We start from the raw sequence: 21,614 nt of genomic DNA, 5'->3' as shown, positions 1-21,614 counted from the left end.
GCTTCCATCCTCAGACTTTCCCAACGCCTTTAACTATCGATGCTAGGGAGATGCTGCTGTTGCTGGTTCTTGCTCTTCTCTAAAAATTGCAGCACAGGAGTTCAATGCTGCTGATAAAATATGTATCACTGTTAAGAGTAGATTTATTTATTTATTTTACTACTGCAAGTTTTGTGACAGGATTTTGTAGTAAAAGGCCTTGGAGAAAATGCATGCTGTTCATTTCTTGTGCAAACACCCTGAAAAATGAACCAAACAAAACGGACAGTGGAGCAGTGTTATAAAAATACAATAATGATTCAGGGTTTGAACTTCACACACAGAAGCTGTCAGGAAAGGAAAAAAGCAATATATAAGCAGTAATACAGGTGCTAACACAGCAAATGACACCTATATAGACTTTTGGTTTTTATTTTTGTAAAAAAAAAAATCAGATTAATTAGTGCCAATGTATGTTCATAGTAAGGTAACAGAAACTAAGCTAATCTGAGTAGCAACTTACATCAAAGGATACCAAAATAATATTTTTTGTAAGTGAAACATAATACTTCATTTTAACTTGATTCTGGCCATCTAGAAGTCCTCATTATCTGTCTATGAAGCCTTTAAAGAAAAGTTGCTACAGTCAAACAGGGTCCTGATAGAACTTGGCACATAAAGAAACAATTCAATTTTCACCCATACTATACCTCTCACTCTCCTGGAGCACTCATTCATACAATACTTACAGAATGCATATACATTATGACTAAAGCCACATATGGCCTAAAGCACATACAATATTTCAGTCCTAAACATAACATATTTCTACATCGAAAGCAGATCACTATTTACAGCAGATGATCTTGCTCTGCAGATGGGGTTTTTGCTCGAAGATCCTTCTGTTAGCATATGTTAAAATGTCCAAGTCGTCAAATTATTTATCAAATTAAAGGTGTATCTACAGGAAGATCTGGTTGATCATGTGCGAGATTACTAAGGCAATAATAGTAGTTGTTCCACAGGACTAATGCTGCCATTGCAACGAGCTCTTCATCGGAGCCGTAAGTCTTCATTCTTCAGATGCAGCCAGGCATAGTGAGACATTCATGATCTGCAAGATGTTGGCTCAAAAGTCTAAAACTTCTTGGTTTGTTTTTGTTTTTAATGTTCACGGAATAGCACCATAGGAATTCACTCACAATAACAAATCGTGGGCCTGTTGTGTTGGGTTTTTTGCCATCACAGACACTCTTATTCCCAGAAAACAAATGCTCCTGTTCTCTCAACTCTTTGGGAAACCTCTCTCTTGGATACTACTGTAGCTTCATTTCTGACTAGCTAAAACAGATAATTAACTCATTCACAAAGATGTCCAAAGAAATAAAGCTTCGTAGCAGTTCCAAAATTACTGCTGAAAAAAAAACCAGCAGGAGTTTCAGATGATTCTTGATTATTTCTCATGGATACAGGTTTTTATCTCAGTCTCTTTCTATGTTCAGTGCAAAATAAGAGCACATCATCAGAGATAGCTTACTTAACCAGTAAACCTAACATTTTCAGATGCTTACATTATTCAAATTCTGAGTCTTCAGCTACTGATGACAAATGTAACAGTTCAGACTTAACTGTTGGTAAAGCAAAAGGGTCTAAAATCATTTACGTTTCAGAAATATGATTTTCCAGTTTCAAAGTACTGATAACCTGACGTGACAGATGAATCCATAAAAAAACACAGCACAATGCAGGAAGACCATCCCATTTCATATCTTCTTACATGTCTTTGTACACACTGTATCCCGGATACAAAATCAAAGCAACCGGAATGAAATACAAAGACAGTATTTGGAGTGTGTGACCTGAAAGAGCTTTTTTTCTCCTGGACACCATACAATTGTCAGAAGGAAGAACAGTCTGTAGGGTCATTTCCCCTGAATTCAACGGACTGAATCTGCATGCATCCATGACTAGTGTCAAGCCATGAACAAAAGCTTTTATATTATCCCTTGAAGCATGCAAAGTTCTTTCACCAGCTTTGCGGAGACAGTCAAGTGTGGGGCCTGCAGATTGTCATCATATCTATTCCACTGGGATAGGTAAACTTTTTATTTCCTGGTCTTATAAGTCATCATTCCAACTGAACTCATATAAAACATTTGTGCTAATAGCTTCAATTTAAAAAAAAAAAAAAAAAAAAGACACGCCTTCCTTCCTTTCCACCGTGCGTTCTTTCTTCCTTGCTCTCATTTTCTGGCTTAGAGGTTCTTGTGCTATTTTTTGGTGTGCATGCTATCTGGATATTTTATACTTCTGTATCGTATATGAAATCCTTTCTTGTTGATTGTATCATCAGTATGAAAGTGGAGTAAAACAGCTTCCCCCGCTGAATAAATTTCTTCTGGTGGCTAAAATAAATAAATAAACAAACAAGTGAATGATCTGTCCACACTGATGTCTGTCTATCCCATTCAGATTGTTTTTCTTCTGGATCTTTCTCTTTTCCTTTTATATCTTGCTGTGTAATTCCACTGGGTCTCACACACTGCCGTCTGTAACTAGCAGAATATTTCTATTCATTCAACTCTAAATTGTAGGGTTGCATTGTTGGATTTTTGGAAAATAATGCAGACTAGAAGAACAATGAGAATGTATAAATTTCCATACTGGGAATGTCCATGCTACCTTTACATGATAAATATTAGGTACCTACACCCTATCTTTGACATGAGCTAGAACCTAAAGCTAAGTGGAGGAAGACACTGTGCCAGGGACATTTTTAGGCAAACTCAGGAAATTACAACCCTCATTCCTCAAAGCTGGAGGTCAGCTTAAATCATGAAGTTGGAATTTTTATCTGCTGGCAGAAGTGTTGAACTTATCCATTATAACTTTTTTGCTTTTGTATACACCTGCAATCACTCTTTCAATCTCAAGCTCTGGGCCTGGGCATCACCCTCTTGCAGAATCTAAGTAAATGTTGCATAATACTTTCTGAATCTGTTTTAAGGTCTCCAGTTTGTATTGAACCTCTCTTTCATCTTTACTTATGAGATAAAGAAACCTAAACTCCTGTCTTTTTTGTCCTTCTTCCCAGATCTCTCCGATAATTCTGATCCAGTCATGCAAGTGACCAGGCAGGACTATATATAGTATTCTAAATTAAGATAAACAACTGACTCAGGTATTCACATATTATTCCTCATGATGGTCTGTTATATTACTGAAGCTGCACATTGATGCAGAAGTACCAACTGAACTACCCAGTCCTTCTTCCAACATTGAAAAGATGGTAACGTACACTTATAGTGCCTTTTTTCTCCTTCGGCTCAGATTATTTTGCTTTTAATAGGAAACATGGGATTAAACAGAAAAGCTATGTGCTTTGTTCTGAAGTCATTCATCCATATCAAACCAATAAACAATAAATTAAAAAAAAAAAAGTGAGGGAGAAAAATTGTCAGCCAGAGGCTGGGCCAACACTCCAACCTGCTGCACTCCTACTTGCAAAATAGGCATACTTGCAAAGAAAAATGTTATTGTTCATAGAGTAACAGATGCTGGATCAGTTGTAGTATATCTCTCTGAATACTGCCTACAGTTCTGTGGTAGCACCTTTCCTTTTTGCCCTAACTGTCCTAAAAGTGCCCTAAAGGATTTAAGCTGGCTTCACTGACAGTCTAGTCTGAATGACTGAGATGTCTGACCCAGCACAATGAATGAATCCCAAAAGTGGCATATGGTTAATTAAGAGCTCCTACCATCTCACGTAGTGAATTTCAGTCTTTTTATCTAGGCAAAGAGTGTGTGTGTGAAAGTCTGCTTGGATTTGTACACATATAAAGAATTGATGAGGACTCGTGGGATCATATCACCAGCTTTCACAAGGAAGGCAGACAACGAACAATGCAACTGTGAGAAGAGAAATAGGATATACCCTTTTCAGGATGTCACCTAGCCAATTTCCTCCATGTGTCACAGTAAAAACATGTCAGAGATGTTTTGGGGAAGACAGTGCTTTCTTAAGGCCCAAAGTAATCTCTCAGTTTAAGAGCTTTTTTCCTGAAGTAGCTTTAAGCAATAGATGAACATATTATAAATGTTTGTGCCTCATAAAATATGACTAGTTCATTCAGACTGAAACACTTTTAACGTGGTAATTTTCAACATCAATGCAGTCTCTCTCCTTAAGGGAAAACATTGTTAACTTTTTTTTTTTAGGATGCTAACTGATAAGCACTCCACTGTTAGCTTCCTAAAGTGTAACACAACATCACAATGCTTTGGACAAAAACAAACACACAAACAAAACAAAACAAACAAAAAACCCAACCCCCTCCCCTCGCCCCTTCCCCCAAAGAAGGGAGAAGAAAATTTACCAGTTGAAAATACTTCAAGGGAATGTTTTTAGAAGTCATAGAAATTTTGAAATCTTTAATTTTGCTTAAAAAATAACATAATACATTCTGAAGCATAGTCTGGTATCTTATATGGCATAGTAACCCATTCCTGCTCATATCCTCTCCACCATCTCTCTTTTTATTTTTAGCATTTATTGGAGAAGAAAAAAGGGTAGGCTTTAGTTACCTGCTTACTTACCCCAGATCCACAAAATCGACCAAGTCTCATAGCTGACTTATCATGCCCATCAAAGAGCTCCACGTAGTCATAACCACAATCTGCCTCCTCTTCAACCTCAAAAGTCTGAAACGATAACTCGACTCGACAGCCACGCTCTGCCACCAGGAGCCAGTCGCAGTCCGCCTGAACAGGGTAGTTGTTATCTCCAAACTGAGCATGGGAGTACAAATCTTTGGGCTTGGTTTCAGCTTTCAGTCGGCCACCACACTCTACAGAGGGAGGAAAAAAAAAAAAAAAACAGACTAAGGAGGTTGCATTTTCTTTCTGTAGATGCCTGGCCTTATTCAGGCTGAGTGGATTTTTACTTCATAAACAGCTCAGCCAAAGAAGGTCTAGTGTGAAGCACTACTTGGTGTGAATAGAGAAGGCTGAAACCGATCCATATCTTTAAGTGGTTTTAGACAGTATTTTGGATTGAGTTCTAAATAGTAACTTACTGTTGCACTGTGACCATTTGTCTAGTAAAGGGCTCAAGATGAGTACAGGACACTCCCAAATTGATAAAGCTCAATAACGGACAAAATAAACCAGAAAAAAATGTAGGAGAGAACAAGAGCAAGTGTCAATGGAAAAAGCTCAGGATAACATATCATTCTGAGTCTTCCCTACATAAATGTTTTTTTTATAACTACAAGGACTTGAGCATATTTCATAACTAATTTTTGTGTAAAAGACAAAGAAACAGTGAACACCAAAGTCGCAAGAAAGGTAGTTCAAGAGAGAGGAAATGCTTCAGATAGACATTTGAGAGGCACCTAACATCAGCAAGGCAAATGCTGCAAGCGCGGCACCCACGTTTCAGGAGCATCAACCTTTCCACGGGGGTGGTCAACAGTTTGCTCAAGCACGGGATTAAGTGGGATGCAACCAGCAGGAGCACCCGCAGCAGCCCACTGCTTTGCGGGAGCATCAGAGTCATTCTCCACGCTGCGTGTGGAGAGCCAGCTCAATGTCGAGCACCACTGCTGAGCCTGCTAGCGCATTTGCTACATAGTTCATGGGCACAAATAGCTCTTTCCCTGCAGAAGACAGCAGCTGGGAGAAAGCTGCTGCTACCAGAGAGAGTCATACACCTGAAAGCCTGCACCTGAGGAAAGTCTTAAAGAGAAGACTGTTGCCCCCTGGCATACCAATATTTTCATTAGAAATCTCTATTTGTACTCATCAGTAAAACATGTTGCTTGAGAGCTTGTTTGTATCTGCTCTAAAAGTTCATAATTCAAATATGAATGAACTTACTGAATAGTCCAATAAACTGCTCTACAGCCAGTTTGCTCAAGGAGAACAGAAACTACTGAAAATATACAGAACAAAAACAGAATACAGTTTTTCCATTCTATATATTTTCAATAGTTAATATTTGGATTTTATTCCAAATTTCCGGTGAGCTTAGCTTTTACAATAACTTAAATGTATAGTTGTTCTGCACCTGCCTATTGAAAGTGCTATTACAAAGTAGCTGATAACAGATGGAAAATTATATTCAAAAGACAAAAAAAAGGCATTGTTTATTAGGTTTCCAGGAGCTGGGTGGAGACTTATTTTATTTACAGCTATGAAGACTTCAACAAAAACAACATAATTTAGTTTTGGTCTTGGTTTCTCATCAAGAACAGGCCACTCCTTATGGCACAAATAAAAACACCAAGTGCAAATGAGCTTTAACCAAAACCTGACATTCACAAGTTTTTATTCCATTTTCATGAATAAGTGGATAGTTTATCTACATTTTGATCAAATGTACTATGATCATTTTATAATAATCTGAAACAAATTGCAGGACTTGTACACTTCTAAGTTTGGGTGAAAAGAGAATTTGAATAAGACTTCAGTGGCACTGACTCCACCTGCACTAAAAATGACCAACTGCAGAGTCATATTTCAGGTAGGAATTGATGACTATAATGAGCAAATCCTTATTTTTTATTTTATTTAAAAATATTTTGATATTATTGTATTTATTTATATATTGATTATTAATAAGGAAATTAAGGAAAACAAACAGGAAACAAATTATGTAAGTAATCTATTTATGCATGATCTGTTGTTCAATCTGAAATTTTAAAGTCTTTTTCTTTTAGAAGAGATAAGAGCATATGATAAAATTGGGATTCTCCACACATTTATTTCTCATTGTAACTCTAACTCAATTTTTTCTTTTTCATGATTCACGTATTTTGGTTTTTTTTGGACTGGAACATTGCCAGCATTAGGAACACCTCCCAACTTCAGACACAAAACAGCTGCTAAAGGATAAAATGTTTAGTGAACTGTCCTCATTGTTTCCCTGTTCTTGCTGCAGTGTATATGAGCTTAAAGAAATGATGTAGCCATACTAGAAACTGCAGAAAACTTAAGCTTGTGTGGCAATTCCCTTCCCTCCACTTCTCTTCCCAAGGAATACAGACTTAGATTCTTACGGAAAGTATTGATTTCTGGAAATTAAAAGTCAAATTTTCAATTCCTTTCGTACTTAATTGTAATTTCAAAAGTCTATGTCTAGCCTGCACAATGCAGCTCCATATTAGCATCACACAAACTGTGGTGGATCTGCACAGAACAGGGCAGTACCAGGCAGAGATATTTAGGGTTAGTACCAGAATTAACCTAGCTGCACTGACTGCTGCTTTCCGTTTCGCAGGTATATCTGCTCTGCTGTAGATATAGTATATATATATCTCGCTGCAAACAATTATGATTGACTTCCAAAGTGCTACTGATCTGACAGCTTCAGATGGAAGATTTTTTCTACATTAACTAAGGAACAAAAACTACTAGGCACCTCTTTCTTGTTCCCTCCCCTTTTTCAGGGCTCTCAGGCCTCTTACAACCTTAAGGAGACACAGTAGTCTCTTGACTGTTTAACAAGCTGGATAGATGGGAAGAGCGTAAACCTACCAGCTCCCACGCTATCTGAACTAATGAAACTGATTTTAAGTTTGATTCAGCATTGCCATACAGAATTATCACAGCCATTTAGGCAGCAATTCAGGAGCGTAAACACGCATCTAGGACCATCTGAGATGCCCAGGTCTGCCAGAGGCATCCCCATGGGGCTGGCAGATAGGACAGGCCCAACAGCAGACCTGCAACCTTCTGCAGCAGCGGCTGAGGACAGGCACGATAAACGAGGGAGTCTAGAAAGGAACCAGATGCCAGTGTTCAGGCATCTGAGTCACTCCCTGGGCAATGTTGTTTAATGTTCTGTTGGAAGCGTTTTTATAAAAATCCTTCTGAATGGGATATGCCTTTTCCAACAGGGAAAAATATAGCAGATACGCTTTCCAAAAGTACGTGATACTTTAAAAATAGCATTTTATAGCTTTTGCTTTGTCCAGGAAAGCCTTTCTAACCAATCTATTTTCTGAAATCTTATTGGCACTGATACTGCAGATGCACCCTGTGGTGTGAAATGTTTGATTCAAACTTGGAATTGCTGAAGCTAGGATCTTAAGCCAAATGTGTCATATAAGAGGAATCAACATCATCAGTAGGACCTACTAGAAACAGAAGTCATTAAATCATGAAGATGGCGATTTAGTAGACAAAATAGACTCCCTGATTCATATTTTAAAATAATATTTAAAATATTTTTATGTAGGAGATTATGGTACGGAACTCCAAACCTGAGATGTGTGAATTTTATGTTAAATTTTAATTTTTTTGTTTGAGAGTCTGTTGTGCACATGGAATCATATATTCATTTAATAAATTTGAAACTTTAACTTCTGGACCTCTTGGAGAGATAGAACTTTATATTCTAACATATTACATATTTATCCTCTGAACTGTTCTCAACGTAACCTCAAAAGTCTGACAAATGCAACATTTTTATATCAAGATTAAAAAGAACAAGATAGTGATTAAAAAGCTTCGTACAAGGTCGTACACATCAACCAAAAACACCGCCAGGATTACAGGAGCATGGGCACCTTCAGACATAGGATCCAGTTACTATTTCACAGCTGATATATGACACAAGTCCTTCCACCCAGTGAGTTCCACCTAGAGGCCAGAAGTGAAGAGAGCAGCTTGCTCCACTCCCCTTGTCTGTCCTTGCAAAGCTAGACAGGATTAAAAGCAATGTTGCCTACTTTCATTGCATACCACCTACTATTATTTGCTAGAGAAAATAAAATAGGAAAATATAATACATGCTCTAAACATCCGTCACATATCTATCCATTAGTGCATGTGTTCAAAAGCACACACACAAAATTCCTACTGAATGACTGCATTCGGCTCAAGACTGCAGGAAAAGGCTGTAAATTCTGCGCTGCCTCTCATGCAGATTGTGTTCTGTGGTGCCTCTCACAGCACATGCTCATAGTTAACTTAACGAACGTTTTGTGCAAAAATAGCCTACAGAAATAAATGCTCAATCTTAAGGAGGCAAAATTTATAATTTTTACAGCAGTCTTAAAAATTGAGCAAATTTTATTCTTCAACTTTTCTCAGAAACACACTATTACATATGCTCAGAAAGTTTTTACAGTTAAGGCATATAAAACTGCAAATAAGCATATATGAGGGGAATTCCATCAAGTCATAATGTAATCAGAGTCTGAGAATATACTTTTGAAATTCTTTCAGGTAAGGACTGCAAATTGAAAGTGAGAAAATAAATAAGACAGTAGTTTTACAACACCCGTTCCCCAGAAGAGTTCTGACCTTTATTTACTTCATGGTAATATAACAAATAAGTCATTATTACCATTACTATCTAATTTTGTATCTATAGCAAGTGATTACTGTGATAGGGAAGGCAAATATAGTGCCATTTTTGTAAAACAGCGTCTTCAATGAGAAGAAAATAAATTGAATGACAGATTAAAAAAAAAAAACAAAAAACAAACTTCTCACTTTCCAGGCCAAGGACATGATGAGTGAAAAACTGTTCAAATTCTGCTGCCTACTGGTTTTCTCTGAAAGGAAAACTAAATTAATAAAGTTTTAGAACTGTTCTTAACAAAGCAGAAAGAAAAAGAGAGAAAAGTGTGTTTATACTAATTTATGAGGACTTGTTAGTTGAGCATTATGCATCAACTTCATGAATACTTTGGATAATATCAAAGGGTATGGATAAAAAGAGTGACTAATCAGCTGGCATACTATGTTCTAAAAATAACTGCTACCTGCCAGTAAAATCTAATGTACTAGAAGAGATATTTATAAATCACTTCATCAGTATTTATTTCCAATATACACCCTGCATGAGAATGGACTGTGGAAAGCAAAGATGGACACTACAACTGATTAAAAGAAAAAAAAAGAAAAAAAAAGAAAAAAGAAAAAAAAAGAAAAAAAAGAAAAAAGAAAAAAAAAGAAAAAAGAAAAAAAAGAAAAAAGAAAAAAAAGAAAAAAGAAAAAAAAGAAAAAAGAAAAAAAAGAAAAAAGAAAAAAAAAGAAAAAAGAAAAAAAAAAGAAAAAAGAAAAAAAAAGAAAAAAGAAAAAAAAAGAAAAAAGAAAAAAAAAGAAAAAACTGTTCCATTACAGGGGATGCAGGAGGTTCACAGATTTAGCACTAGGGGTCACTGTGCACAAAGCAACCTCAGGAGTGACATGCATACTATGAAAATGTCCCAAGAAATGTATTAATGCAACTGCAAAACACTATTTTAAATGTCAGTGATTTCTGTAAAATAAAAAAGCTAAACGGTAAATGCGAAGAATATTACATTTTTAAGCTGTTAAGAAAGTATTCAGTATTTTTTTTCCTGTTCTATTTTGGCTTGTCTTCTCTTTTCAGCTCTACAGGAAAAGTACTAACTGTTTATACAAAGCCCAGACTTTTGTTTAAGTTAGAACGGGAAAGTAATAGAGGTACATCACATGCCCCAGTAAAGTACTGCCATTACAAATACAATGAAAAGCTATTGAATCTTCTATAAACTAAAGGCATGAATTCTAACAAATGTCTTAGATTGTCTATGCCATAGCCTTCTTTCATTGGATCTTGTTGCAAAATCCTTTAATCACTTACCTATAAAATTAAAATTACCATGAAGCCAAATTTGAGAAAGAGCGCGCATGCGAGAGAGACAGAGAGAGACAGAGAGAGACAGAGAGAGACAGAGAGAGACAGAGAGAGACAGAGAGAGACAGAGAGAGACAGAGAGAGACAGAGAGAGACAGAGAGAGACAGAGAGAGACAGAGAGAGACAGAGAGAGACAGAGAGAGACAGAGAGAGACAGAGAGAGACAGAGAGAGACAGAGAGAGACAGAGAGAGACAGAGAGAGACAGAGAGAGACAGAGAGAGACAGAGAGAGACAGAGAGAGACAGAGAGAGACAGAGAGACATGGGCAGGCAAGCAGACATGTCTAAAATGTAGAGAATATTTTCTCCAACCTCAGACTTTTCCCACTGCTTTTAAGATTTTGTTAGATTTAGTTGTAACATTGTGTTATCTATTAAATCATCCCAGTTCCTTCTAAAGGAAGGGGAAATTATTAGTAAATCACATCTTGATTTTCTGACCTGTAGAATGTGTTGCTTGGAAGCCTTTTCTTTGAACTGATGCATCAGAAATAAATCGGAGGAACATTTTATTTCCAGTAGCAATAAGAGGATCTGGTAACTTATTGCCACATAAGCGTCCCAGAATTGGTGATTTTTCAGTTTCACCATCGAACACTTCCAAGTGGTCATAAGCACATTCTTGGTGTTGTTCTATCTCAAATTCATTAAAAGTCTAGGGAGGGAAAAAAAAAGATTCAATGTATTACTATATTTACTGCATTTGTTAGGTAAACATATACTGTAAATGTTTCAAAATGCATTGTATATGCAGTTAAATGAGCTTTTCTGCTCCTACAAGCCTGTAGCTTTGAATAACATACTGATTTTAAGAAAGCAGAATAATAATTAAGACAGTGAATTTTAAAAATTTGGTAAGGCACTCTTCATATAAAAGGGATTAGTATCCATAACATGATAGCAAATTTGGAATACTACTTCCCATTGAATTTGTACAGATATTTTGTATAATTATTCCAAATTTCACATTACATTCAAAACAAACCAGAAAGCAGGAAATCAATTTGTTCCTCAGATAGCTGAGGCTTCGAAACATTCATGAAAAATAATGCCCCTTTCTAGATATTTACCTCACTCCACAGTTCACACCATTGAGAATGACCTTTTCACATCAATGTGTGCATGTAAAGCATATACAACACAACTTCTTGAAAATTATATCGTCTAATCTACTATCTAGAAATATAATTTCTATAATCATAACAATATTTCAGGCTGTATATAACATATTAGGATCACATTTTTGCTAGTGAAATCATTGTGAAAAATAGCAAAAGGATTTTGACTTTATGAAAAAAAATCTCCATCAGTCTTGCTTTTGTCCTCCCCAACTCTCTCAAGAAGATGCAACTTGCTGCAATGTTTTGAACACAGTGATCTCAAACTTTGTGTCATTTCAAATGTGTGATGTTTCTTCTACAACAAAAAACTTTTATGTTAGCTTTTCAGTTCCTGGAGATTCTCCCCAGCGCTCCCAGTGCACATGGAGGCTTGTGAGGACAAATTCATTAAAAATTGTAAATTGTGAGTGCTTAGGAACAGAGCCTGGCCAACTAACTTTTAAAGATTCTCAGAACTGAGATTATTCAAATGCAGAGTATCCAACTGCAGCTGTTTCCCCAATCTGTATGTCTCATCCTATAGAAACTGCTAAAAAGGTATCCAACTAATACCTGTTTTTCAAATTAGGAAGCTTGTCTTCTAAGGCTGGACTTAAATTTGCTGGTATCAGCAAATTTATTTGAAAGTAGGCATCTAAGAGACTTCAGATACAACTTTTTGACCGGGGCCAAATTTGAAGCACAAACTATAGGATTAAAGAGCTGGTATTTTCCTCCCAGGTAAACACTGAGAAGGCAATATAAACATACATTTATTTGTGAATTTTTAAAAGTAACCTAAAATTCAAGGCAAAATTCAGAATCCATTTCGGGCAATAAAATCTCATAAAAATATTAAGCATAAATGTTCCCAATAAGTAGCCAGATACCTGAGTGTTTATGGAAAATCTAAGAGATTACAAAACAATATTTAAAAGGAAAAAACTGTCAAATACTGAACAAATATCATGATTATGCTTTCTATCTGGTACACCAACGCAAATCTGATCTATTGAATCCCTTGTGGAAGCCTGCCAATATGAACTGTGATGGCACTTTATATTAGCAGCTGACCTAAAGTAAGCATGAACAGCCAACATACCCCTTTGCCAGAAGAGCCAGAATAGCACTTTTGGCTTGTGAAAACTGGACAGTTACATGATACAATGGATATAGATTCATTTCACAAGAAAATTTGGGTTTTATATTAAGGGAAGGAAACTGCAGAGGCATGAAAAACAGCTGTGCAGCAGTTCCTCCTGCTGCTCTTAAGTTGCAATCAGCCATCTTATTTTTACGATGCCAAGTATGCGTTGTCATTTATACCCAAATAAAATCTGACAGTTTAAAAAACCTGAGAAACTCACTGTAAGGGAGTTAGTTAAATATAGAATTGAGTCAAGCCAATTTGGAATCAATAGGAGTAATAGATGTGGTCCAAGAGCAGCCTGTAGCATTTACGTTTCTTTTACAGGAAAATTACATTACTTATTTTTCATTTCTGATCATTACCCATTACCAAAAAAAAAAAAAAAAATCAATCTTATGATATGACTGATCTATTCTCAGTAACTGAACTATCACCAGGATTCCTAAACCTGTAAGAGAGATGTTACTTTGATAAGTGGTACGCACTATATTATATCCCATTGAAAAAGAACAGGAGAAAGTCCTAAATACATTGCAAGCCTAACAATTGATTCTAGCAATTATAAATAGAATCAAATAATTTTTTTAAAAGGAAAAGCAATATCTTAATATTAGATTTTCAAAGGGTCAAAACAAGTCACCTTTTAAAACACACAGAAACGACCTCCTTCTTTTAAAGGAAAGCAGTCAGTTCCCGGCAGTGGACTATGAACAAGCTTGAAAGAGGAGAATTAACACCATCTTTCCTTTAAGTTGAATATAATAAAGGAGTTGCTACTAACCTCCTCTGTACTGCTTAGTGCCTAGTGTTTACTGATAATTTAATAAAGTTGTAAATCACACTTCATCTTCCTGGGACAAATACTCCTGCAAATCTAGCCCAACCTGACTACAGTCCCCATTTTGATGGTCTCATTAATGGGAAGGCTATTCAGGAGTGTTACGTATAGCTTCTGAACATCCAACCCTTACTATCTATAGCACTCTGAGTAGATACGCTGGTGGCACTTAAGTATCCTATGCAGGCAGCTATCCATAAGTCTGTCTCTTATAAACATCCGGCTGATTAGCTTATGAAAATCTCTCTCCCCCTCTCTGTGGTACAAAGCATTTTGAAAGCTATCTTTATCTGCACATTTCATTTAAAAACTCCAAAGTGCATATCCATTTTTTCATAGACTTTTTAATTACACCAAATGCTTAACTTTACCCTTTTCAGGAAGAGGCTTTAATGATTATCAGTGTGAGAGCAATCACAAGAGAAGATTAGTTTCTGTATACCAACCTCCCCACAAAACAAAGCACAGCCTCACAATTCCTGTGCTTTTGTTAGCATGAACAGATCAATTTTCTCCTTTTTTAATTTGGCTAAGTAAACTGTGAAGAGTAAACTTAAATATAGTTTGGTAGTCCAAGAAGAAATATTTATCTATAATGGAAGTATTGTATTAGTACTATTAATACAGTAAATTGCTGTACCAGACAGATTTTAAAGATCCTGTAAGTTAGAAGACTGACCCTACTGGCTTTCACAGAAAAGTGGATTTCAGACTCTAAATCATGTAGGTATTTTTGAAAATTCTGTGTAAAATAAATTCTGTTCAATTTCTCCAATTTCATTAGAGAAAGTCAATTTAAAAATCTTTTATTTTAGAGCAGACACATGCACTATTTCCCGAAAGAAATCTTTATGCTTCTGCATTGAAAACCTGTTTCTCACCCTTTGAAAGGACAGAGCTACCGCTCAACCCTGACCACCCTCTCCCTCTCTCTACATAGGAAGAGTTTAACCATTTTCCCCCTTGGAGAACAGGGATCAACACAGGATCCCACATCAGCATCAGCAGTAGGAGTTTTGGTTTTGGCTATGCCTTTTATCCATAAACCAGCGTAGACTATTGCTTCTACTACTTTCAAGCAGAGACATAATTTTTTCTTCAGCTTATATGCTCCCCCCAAGCATTTGTAATGTCATTTTATTAGACTTTTAAAATATGCAAAATAATTTCTGTCATAAAGAGAGTTCATTGCTCTTTTCCTTTTTGCAGTCTTTCTACGTGGACAACAATCCCTTCTCCTTCCAATTGTATGGCTAGCATGTTTTGATCGTGAAGTGCTTCAGAACAAGGACTTTACACGTCTGTGCAAACCTCAGTTGCACTTTGTTTCTCCACAGGTATTACTGTAACTTTTTTTTTTTTTTTTTTTAATGTTATACCCATCAGGAGGGATTTCGTATGTAAATTCAGATTATCATTTTCTCAGCATCCAAACCACCCTTTTCAGAGGACCGAAAGATCTGGAAAAATGGATGGAATTTCTTCGCTGCCTAAAGGAGGAGCAGTCAGCCACCGGCACTGCAGTGACAGCCATGTGGCTCTTCTCTAAGTCCTGTAGCCAAAAGGAACATTGGGGCTGAACACAGAGTAGAAAAGCCCACCTGGACAGGTCTGTGCCATTGGCTTTGTGCAGAGGCTGCATAACTTCAAGAAGTCTGGAAGCTCCCTAAGCTTTGCTGACTCTTCTTCAGCCACTACCAGTACTGCCCTCAGCCAACTAATCATAAAGGTCCCTTAACTCTACTTAGGTTACTCATCTATTTAGGCTAAAATTTCGTGCAGCTTTTAAGTCCAGATTCTTGTTTTCTGTGTCTTCTTTCCCCCCTTGAAAAATACAATTAGAAAAAGAGAGAGAATAAAAAAGTTAAAGGCACGTAGAGAGGATTGTACGTAAGCTGTAATTTTGTATACTGTATATATTAGAGCTCACGTAAATGTTTTCTGACACGTTTGACAAAACTTTGCGCAATTTTTATGAGTTGCTACGCTGATACAGTAAAGTCTGACAAGACTAAAGTATCCTTGCCCTTTGTTATCCAGAGTATTTGCAATAACCACAAATTTAAATTCACAGCTCCATGATATTAAGTAGCCTCAGTTGGTCAGGAATAGACAGGAGTCAACAGTTTTGTTTTGTTTTTTCAAAAAGAATGTTACTTTTGACTGCAAATTGACAGTAAAGTTTAGTAACAGTTCTGTATCCTTGAGCAGTCTGTTGAGAAGCAGGTTCGGGTGAAGAGAAGAGAAAGAAGTAGGGTAGTCAGAAACTTACTAATTTGACTCTTTGGCCAGGGGTGGCACTGATTTCCCACGTGCACTCCTTTCTGCTGGGATACTTGTCAGGCCAGTTGGGACTCGTGATGAACCCATTAGGACTATGGATCTTCTGTTCACACTCAGCTGTGTCAATAACGATAGCACTGGTTAGTCTGGAAATCTCCTTTCAGATGTAGCCAGAAAAATACACTTTTCTATCAGGGACCCACTTTATGGAAAGGATCTTCAATAAGATAGCTAAGCATCCTCTTCAGTGTGCATGATCATGTTCATCTGCTTTGGCAAATAGTTTATGGTAACTAATCCAGCATGCTTGTTAACTGATTGTCATGAAACGTATGCTATTGTTTGCAACAGATTGTATCTTTTGGAAATAAATATCATAAAAGAACTAAGTATTAAAATATAATCAAATGTTTTGCTATTCCCTCCGCTCTGCTTTCCTCACAAGTACGAAAATCCACAAGAGTAATCTTGCCAATCCAGCTTCAATAGGTATTTTCAAACATTTTTAAAACATTTTTTATTTTATCTCTTCCCACTAATACTCATATTGCAGCTACAGAGCAATCATTTTGATTTCTAAACTATAGTGTCTAGACATACGTTAAACTGGAAAACAGCTAAGACCAAGTTGAGAGTATCTACCGAGAAAAGCTTAGTCATTCACATCCTGTTACACCATAACTGAATTACCAGAAGTGTCTCACTACAAATAAATACAAACAACTAAAATATAAGGAAGACAGGAAGTAAAAATCTGTTCTACCTCCTTTTGCATTTAATTTCTTAAAAAAGTACTTTATAAACATCAAGGAATTACTCAACAAGAATCTTCTAGAGGAGGCAAGTACTATTCCAACTTTAGTGACAGTGCAAGTGAGTCACAAAGAGCATATCATTACTAGCAAATTACATCCATGCTAGAATGCAGCCTGGAGAAATTATAGTAGCTAACGTGATATTGCATACTTAAGGTTCATTTGCAGATAGCCTAAATTGTGCCTCAGCCCCAGAGGCTACTGTTTTCTTGGAGCAATGCACAAATTGATACCGCAAATAGGAAAACGGGACTTGACTGGAATTTAGACTGTTGAATATATCCCCTAAAATAAACCCAGAAAGCAGTCTCTTACGGGTAGATACTGTTTCAGCCTGGCTGTGGGGAGACTACCTACTGCTGAATGCAAAGAGAGCTAATGACAATTTTACCAGGCTTCCCTGCAGCAAATCTAGCCCTGCGTTTAATACTATATTAGCTGAATAGTCTATCACAACTCTGAAATTTTACAATTAACAGCACTATTAAATGTGCCTAAATCGAGTGGCCGATAACAACAGGTTTTCCCAGCTGGGTTTCTTTTGATGCCTCAACCTTGACCACACAGAAGTGCAAGGGTAGGGAGAAAAGTTTAGGCCCAAAATGTTAACCCCTCCCATCATCAAGACACTCCCCCCCCCCTTTTTTTTTTTTTCTTTTCTTTCTTTTCCTTGGAAGGAGAGCAGCAGAGAGCTTTCTAAAAGACAGTTGTATTACCTACTGTTCAGATATGCTACTACTTACCTTCCTTGCAGTCATGTTTGTTCTCATGCAGCACAAACCCATTGCGGCACTGGCAAACGTAGCTTCCTACCGTGTTGATACACTCATGCTGGCAGCCACCGTTGTCCTTTGAACACTCATCCTTATCTAAGAAACACATAACAAGGACGCGTGAGCATCACAGGCAACAATAGTGCTTGCTACTAAAAAGAAAAAGGGTTGTGACAGTATTTGAGTCCAGAAAAGGATGAGCTAAGGCACAGATATTCTTCTCAGTATGACAGTTTTATAGTACCTTAGTTCTCTACCCACTCATTGCTCAGCCTGCAGCCTTGCACTATGGCACAACTATTTCATGCTAAGAAGTGGGGGGTAGTTTTAGGAGAGAGGAACACTAGTAAAACAAGCAAACTGGAACAAAGGAGGTAAGACAGTTACCAGTGTTTACTTTTTCAACTAGTCTTGCTGGCAAAGATTTCATAAATATCTCACCCAAAGCCTTCTCTCAGTAAACAACAGGAGCTTAATTTATGGACAAAGTATTTCTACTTTATGCATATTCCGCAATTTAATGGTCATACATTGAAAGGAACATTTAGGCCAAACAAGGTTTCAAGATCTGCACATAAAAGATCTAAGAATGATTTAACACAAGCTTTTCAAAAAAGTTGTTTTTTTTTCTAGCTAAGTGACAATGTGCTGTACTTTTAGTGAATCTGGACATTAAATAACCTCCCACAAAGGCAAATATTTCATTGAAAAACATACAAAAGAAACTGGCATTAATTATTTCAGGAGATCTATAACATAGCATGCAGTTCTGTTTATTAATATAAAATCCTTTAAAAGAGCTTTTAGTGTGTTAGAAGTAAAGCAGGGAGTAGGGGAGGAAATATGACCTGCATTAAACAGCTACAAATTCATTGCATGGAGAAAAGCCAAACTAGATTAACAGGCTGTCATTTTAGCAAGAGGCCTCAGCTGTCACCCTTCTATGTCATTCAGCTGTTGTCATTTTAGGTAAGGCTGGTCCGTTAAAACTGGCAGATTGCTCCTGACATATAAACATATACATACATATGTATATATGTATATACATATATGCATATAATATGCATATATGTATCCACACACATATAAATCCAGACACACATATATATACACACATACACTCATACATTAACAAAAAAACCCTATGCCTTACAAACTTGCCATTTTAACATGCAAAAGAAAGAGCAGAAAAAAAGCAAAGAAATTATGGCCATCCCAGAGGTCCAATTGTTGCAGTGTTGGAATGTAGAGCACGTGTCTCCTTCAACCTCACGTATCTTGGAAAGCAGCAATAAGCGTTATCTCCGAACAAGGTAACATGCAATGTTTCAGGCTTTAGTAGGCACAGTAAGAATTTCTGTAGATTACAAGCCAGTACAGAAAAATTCAAGTCTCTTGTTGTTTTACTTATGCGTTTTTTTCCCCTACCTTTGTTGAAGCTTATATTCTGTAACACAACAAAGGTACTGTGCATTACAATCACATGCACAGCAGTGCTTAATCTGCCAAAATGTATGTGACATTTTGCTCATTGACTTGCAGGTCTTCCAAAAAAAAAACAGTTTGTTCTTGTAATACAGGACGATGATGTATATTTAAGGAAGAATCCTGCAAGTCAAACCCAAGCATCCACTGCATTTTTGTGTGTGCTATAAATCTCAGTTCTGCTTGCACTGAAAGTGCTTGGAAGCTTTCTGCAGAGGTGAACAGATTTGGAGGCTACGAAGCAGTCAAAAGCATATGCAGCTCCCAGAATCATCCAAAGGCTTATATTAGTTGTTGCCATGATGATGAAAGAAGCATAAAAGCTCTACAGTATACTCTTTATGCACCCTGTAATACAAATCCAAAGTTGAGGTAGTAAATCTATCTAATTTCAAACAAAAGTTTTTAATCTTTCACCTTTTCAAAAGCAAGCACTATCATGAATTCCATGTTGCAAGTGAAGAATAGTAACAAGCGAATGAGAAATTATAGGGAATATGAAGAAAACTCTTAAATATTTCCCCTCCTAAATATTAGTTTGCAGTTTTCTACTAAAATAACAAAATAAATGGAAGGCAAGCTCAAAATGCATTCAAGTTGGACATTCAAGTACAGTTTAAGTACACAAATAGCCCTCTCCATTTTAACCTTCCAAACAGTGTGAAAATAGAGAAAAGTAGTCTAACATTAAATATGTTTTTATTCTGCAAAATAATCTCTTAAGAGACAAGTTGGTAAGCACACAGGCCTGCACTGGATCACTTCAAGATAAAATTTATATAAAACAATGGACAGAAGGTAGAAGAGAGAAGCTTTGAAACATACTTAAACTACGATAATTACTTGTACATGGTTAATCAAGGATGCAACTGTTGAACAAGCCTTCCTTGCACTTTGTAAGTCAAAGCAGACTTTCAGTCAAATTGGTTGCCCAGTTTCAAAATTTATGAAAAAACAATTAGTCTGTATTAGTTATAGAAACAAATGTTTTGCCACGTAAAAACAAAGCCATTTGTTATGCTGACAGAAGGAAATGAGTCTCCCAGTTTTGAATGGATACTTTCTCTTCTTATGTCCATACTCAAAACAGGGAAAGATCCATTCTGAACAAAATGTTAGATTTTAACCGTTCAGAGTACAAATGGTCGTACCTCTGAGACCCTCAGAGGCCACCAGTCTGTGAATAATACGTACTCGGCCTGAAGGGACCTGTATCAAGTCCTTGCAAGATTCAAAAACAAAAATTTTCTCTTTGCAGGCAGCTTTCTTGTCTGTGGAAAAAAACGTACCAGGATGGCACCAGAGATGAGTTTGTGCTCCAACACAAATCTGCTTAAGGCTAGAAACATTTTAACTTTTTCTTTTTACCTGCTCAAAGAATCATCACCCAAGAAGTGTCCCAACAAAGTTCATTTCCACATTACATCAGACACCACGTCCGTTTTGAATGACCATGCAAAGAATCACATTTATTTAAAACACAAAAATAACTCTAAAGCTTATGATAAATGGAAGCAGTTTAATGACATGTTGCTGCTGGGTATTAATCATACCACTATCTAAAAGACTAATGAAAAGAAACAATTAGGGCTACTTTCTTGAAAATATCACAGAGAGAGAGAGAAAGGGAGAAGAGCATGAGAAAGAGAGAGAGAGAGAGAATGAGAACAAAACTTATTCTTGCTGGAAGCTTCTAGTTTAGAAGCTTAATAACCAATTCCAACAAGTTTTAACAAAAATACTAAAAAAATGAGTATATCATTACTTCCTAGTTCTTCCTCCTTGCTCATGAAACTGGATTATATTTATACAGCATTCTCTCTGAAACTTAAATAGGTCTCTCCAGCAGCTCGCGGCAGAGCTTTCTTGAGATTCGTCCCATCAAATGTAAATTTTACAGAATGTTTAAAAAAAAAAAAAAGTGTTTTTCTCACTTTCCAATAGCACCTGGCTGGCTGTTAAAACCATTTTACAGCCACAAATGCAATCATGTGTCTTCTTTTGTCAATACAAATGCCTTCTTAACACAGGTCATCTGTTGGCCCTATGTCACTGTTTGCGTTCACAGTTTATCACAGTGGGTTCCAGTCACCAAAAAAAAAACAACTGTGTTCTGCCGTCTGAGCTGGAGCTGGGCCATAGTTTCTCAACTCCAGCCTTGGCCATGGAATTCACCACCAAAAAAGTTACCAAAAAAGTTCCTTAGCTGTGCTTAAGGAACATATTACACTTTTTAATCTTCATGCTAATATGACTAATCTAGCGCTTGCTTTCTGAGCACTTTCTATGCCTTTTGCTGGTGAACAGACTGCAAGATGCAGCATATTCCTCACTGCTGATTTTTCTCATGATGTATATCTGTGTAACTAAATGTTTTAAAGCGTTTCTATTGGGATTTAATTAATTAAAATGCTTAAATGCCTTCTAGCAAGCAGCTTGTACATTGAGAACTAACAGTAAGTATTTCTTAGCATACACCATTCTAAAAATATTGGATTCTAAAGACAAACACAT

At 36.7% G+C, this 21,614-nt stretch overlaps 1 protein-coding gene across 6 annotated transcripts in view; it reads right to left on the bottom strand.

Annotated features, from left to right (window-relative positions):
- Positions 1–395: 395 nt before the first annotated feature.
- Positions 396–21,614, bottom strand: part of TLL1 (tolloid like 1) — a 146,769-nt gene continuing 125,550 nt past the window's right edge. For 4 of the 6 annotated variants that reach the window (XM_068942426.1, XM_068942427.1, XM_068942430.1 and 1 more), the window contains 5 exons: positions 17,586–17,711; positions 16,017–16,144; positions 11,098–11,311; positions 4,576–4,826; positions 396–2,384 (listed from right to left, as the gene is read on the bottom strand). In XM_068942426.1, coding sequence (XP_068798527.1) covers positions 2,250–2,384; positions 4,576–4,826; positions 11,098–11,311; positions 16,017–16,144; positions 17,586–17,711 — 854 coding nt within the window. In that variant the 3' untranslated portion in view covers positions 396–2,249. Of the gene's footprint in view, positions 2,385–4,563; positions 4,827–11,097; positions 11,312–16,016; positions 16,145–17,585; positions 17,712–21,614 lie in introns of all 6 variants that reach the window. The other 2 variants (XM_068942424.1, XM_068942425.1) reach the window with 1 other exon arrangement.

This window comes from Struthio camelus, chromosome 4 (assembly GCF_040807025.1).
Source record: "Struthio camelus isolate bStrCam1 chromosome 4, bStrCam1.hap1, whole genome shotgun sequence".
In the NCBI taxonomy this organism is placed as follows: Eukaryota; Metazoa; Chordata; class Aves; order Struthioniformes; family Struthionidae; genus Struthio; species Struthio camelus.
The sequence above is the reverse complement of the archived record's forward strand: the minus strand, read 5'-3'. Positions and strand labels throughout refer to the sequence as shown.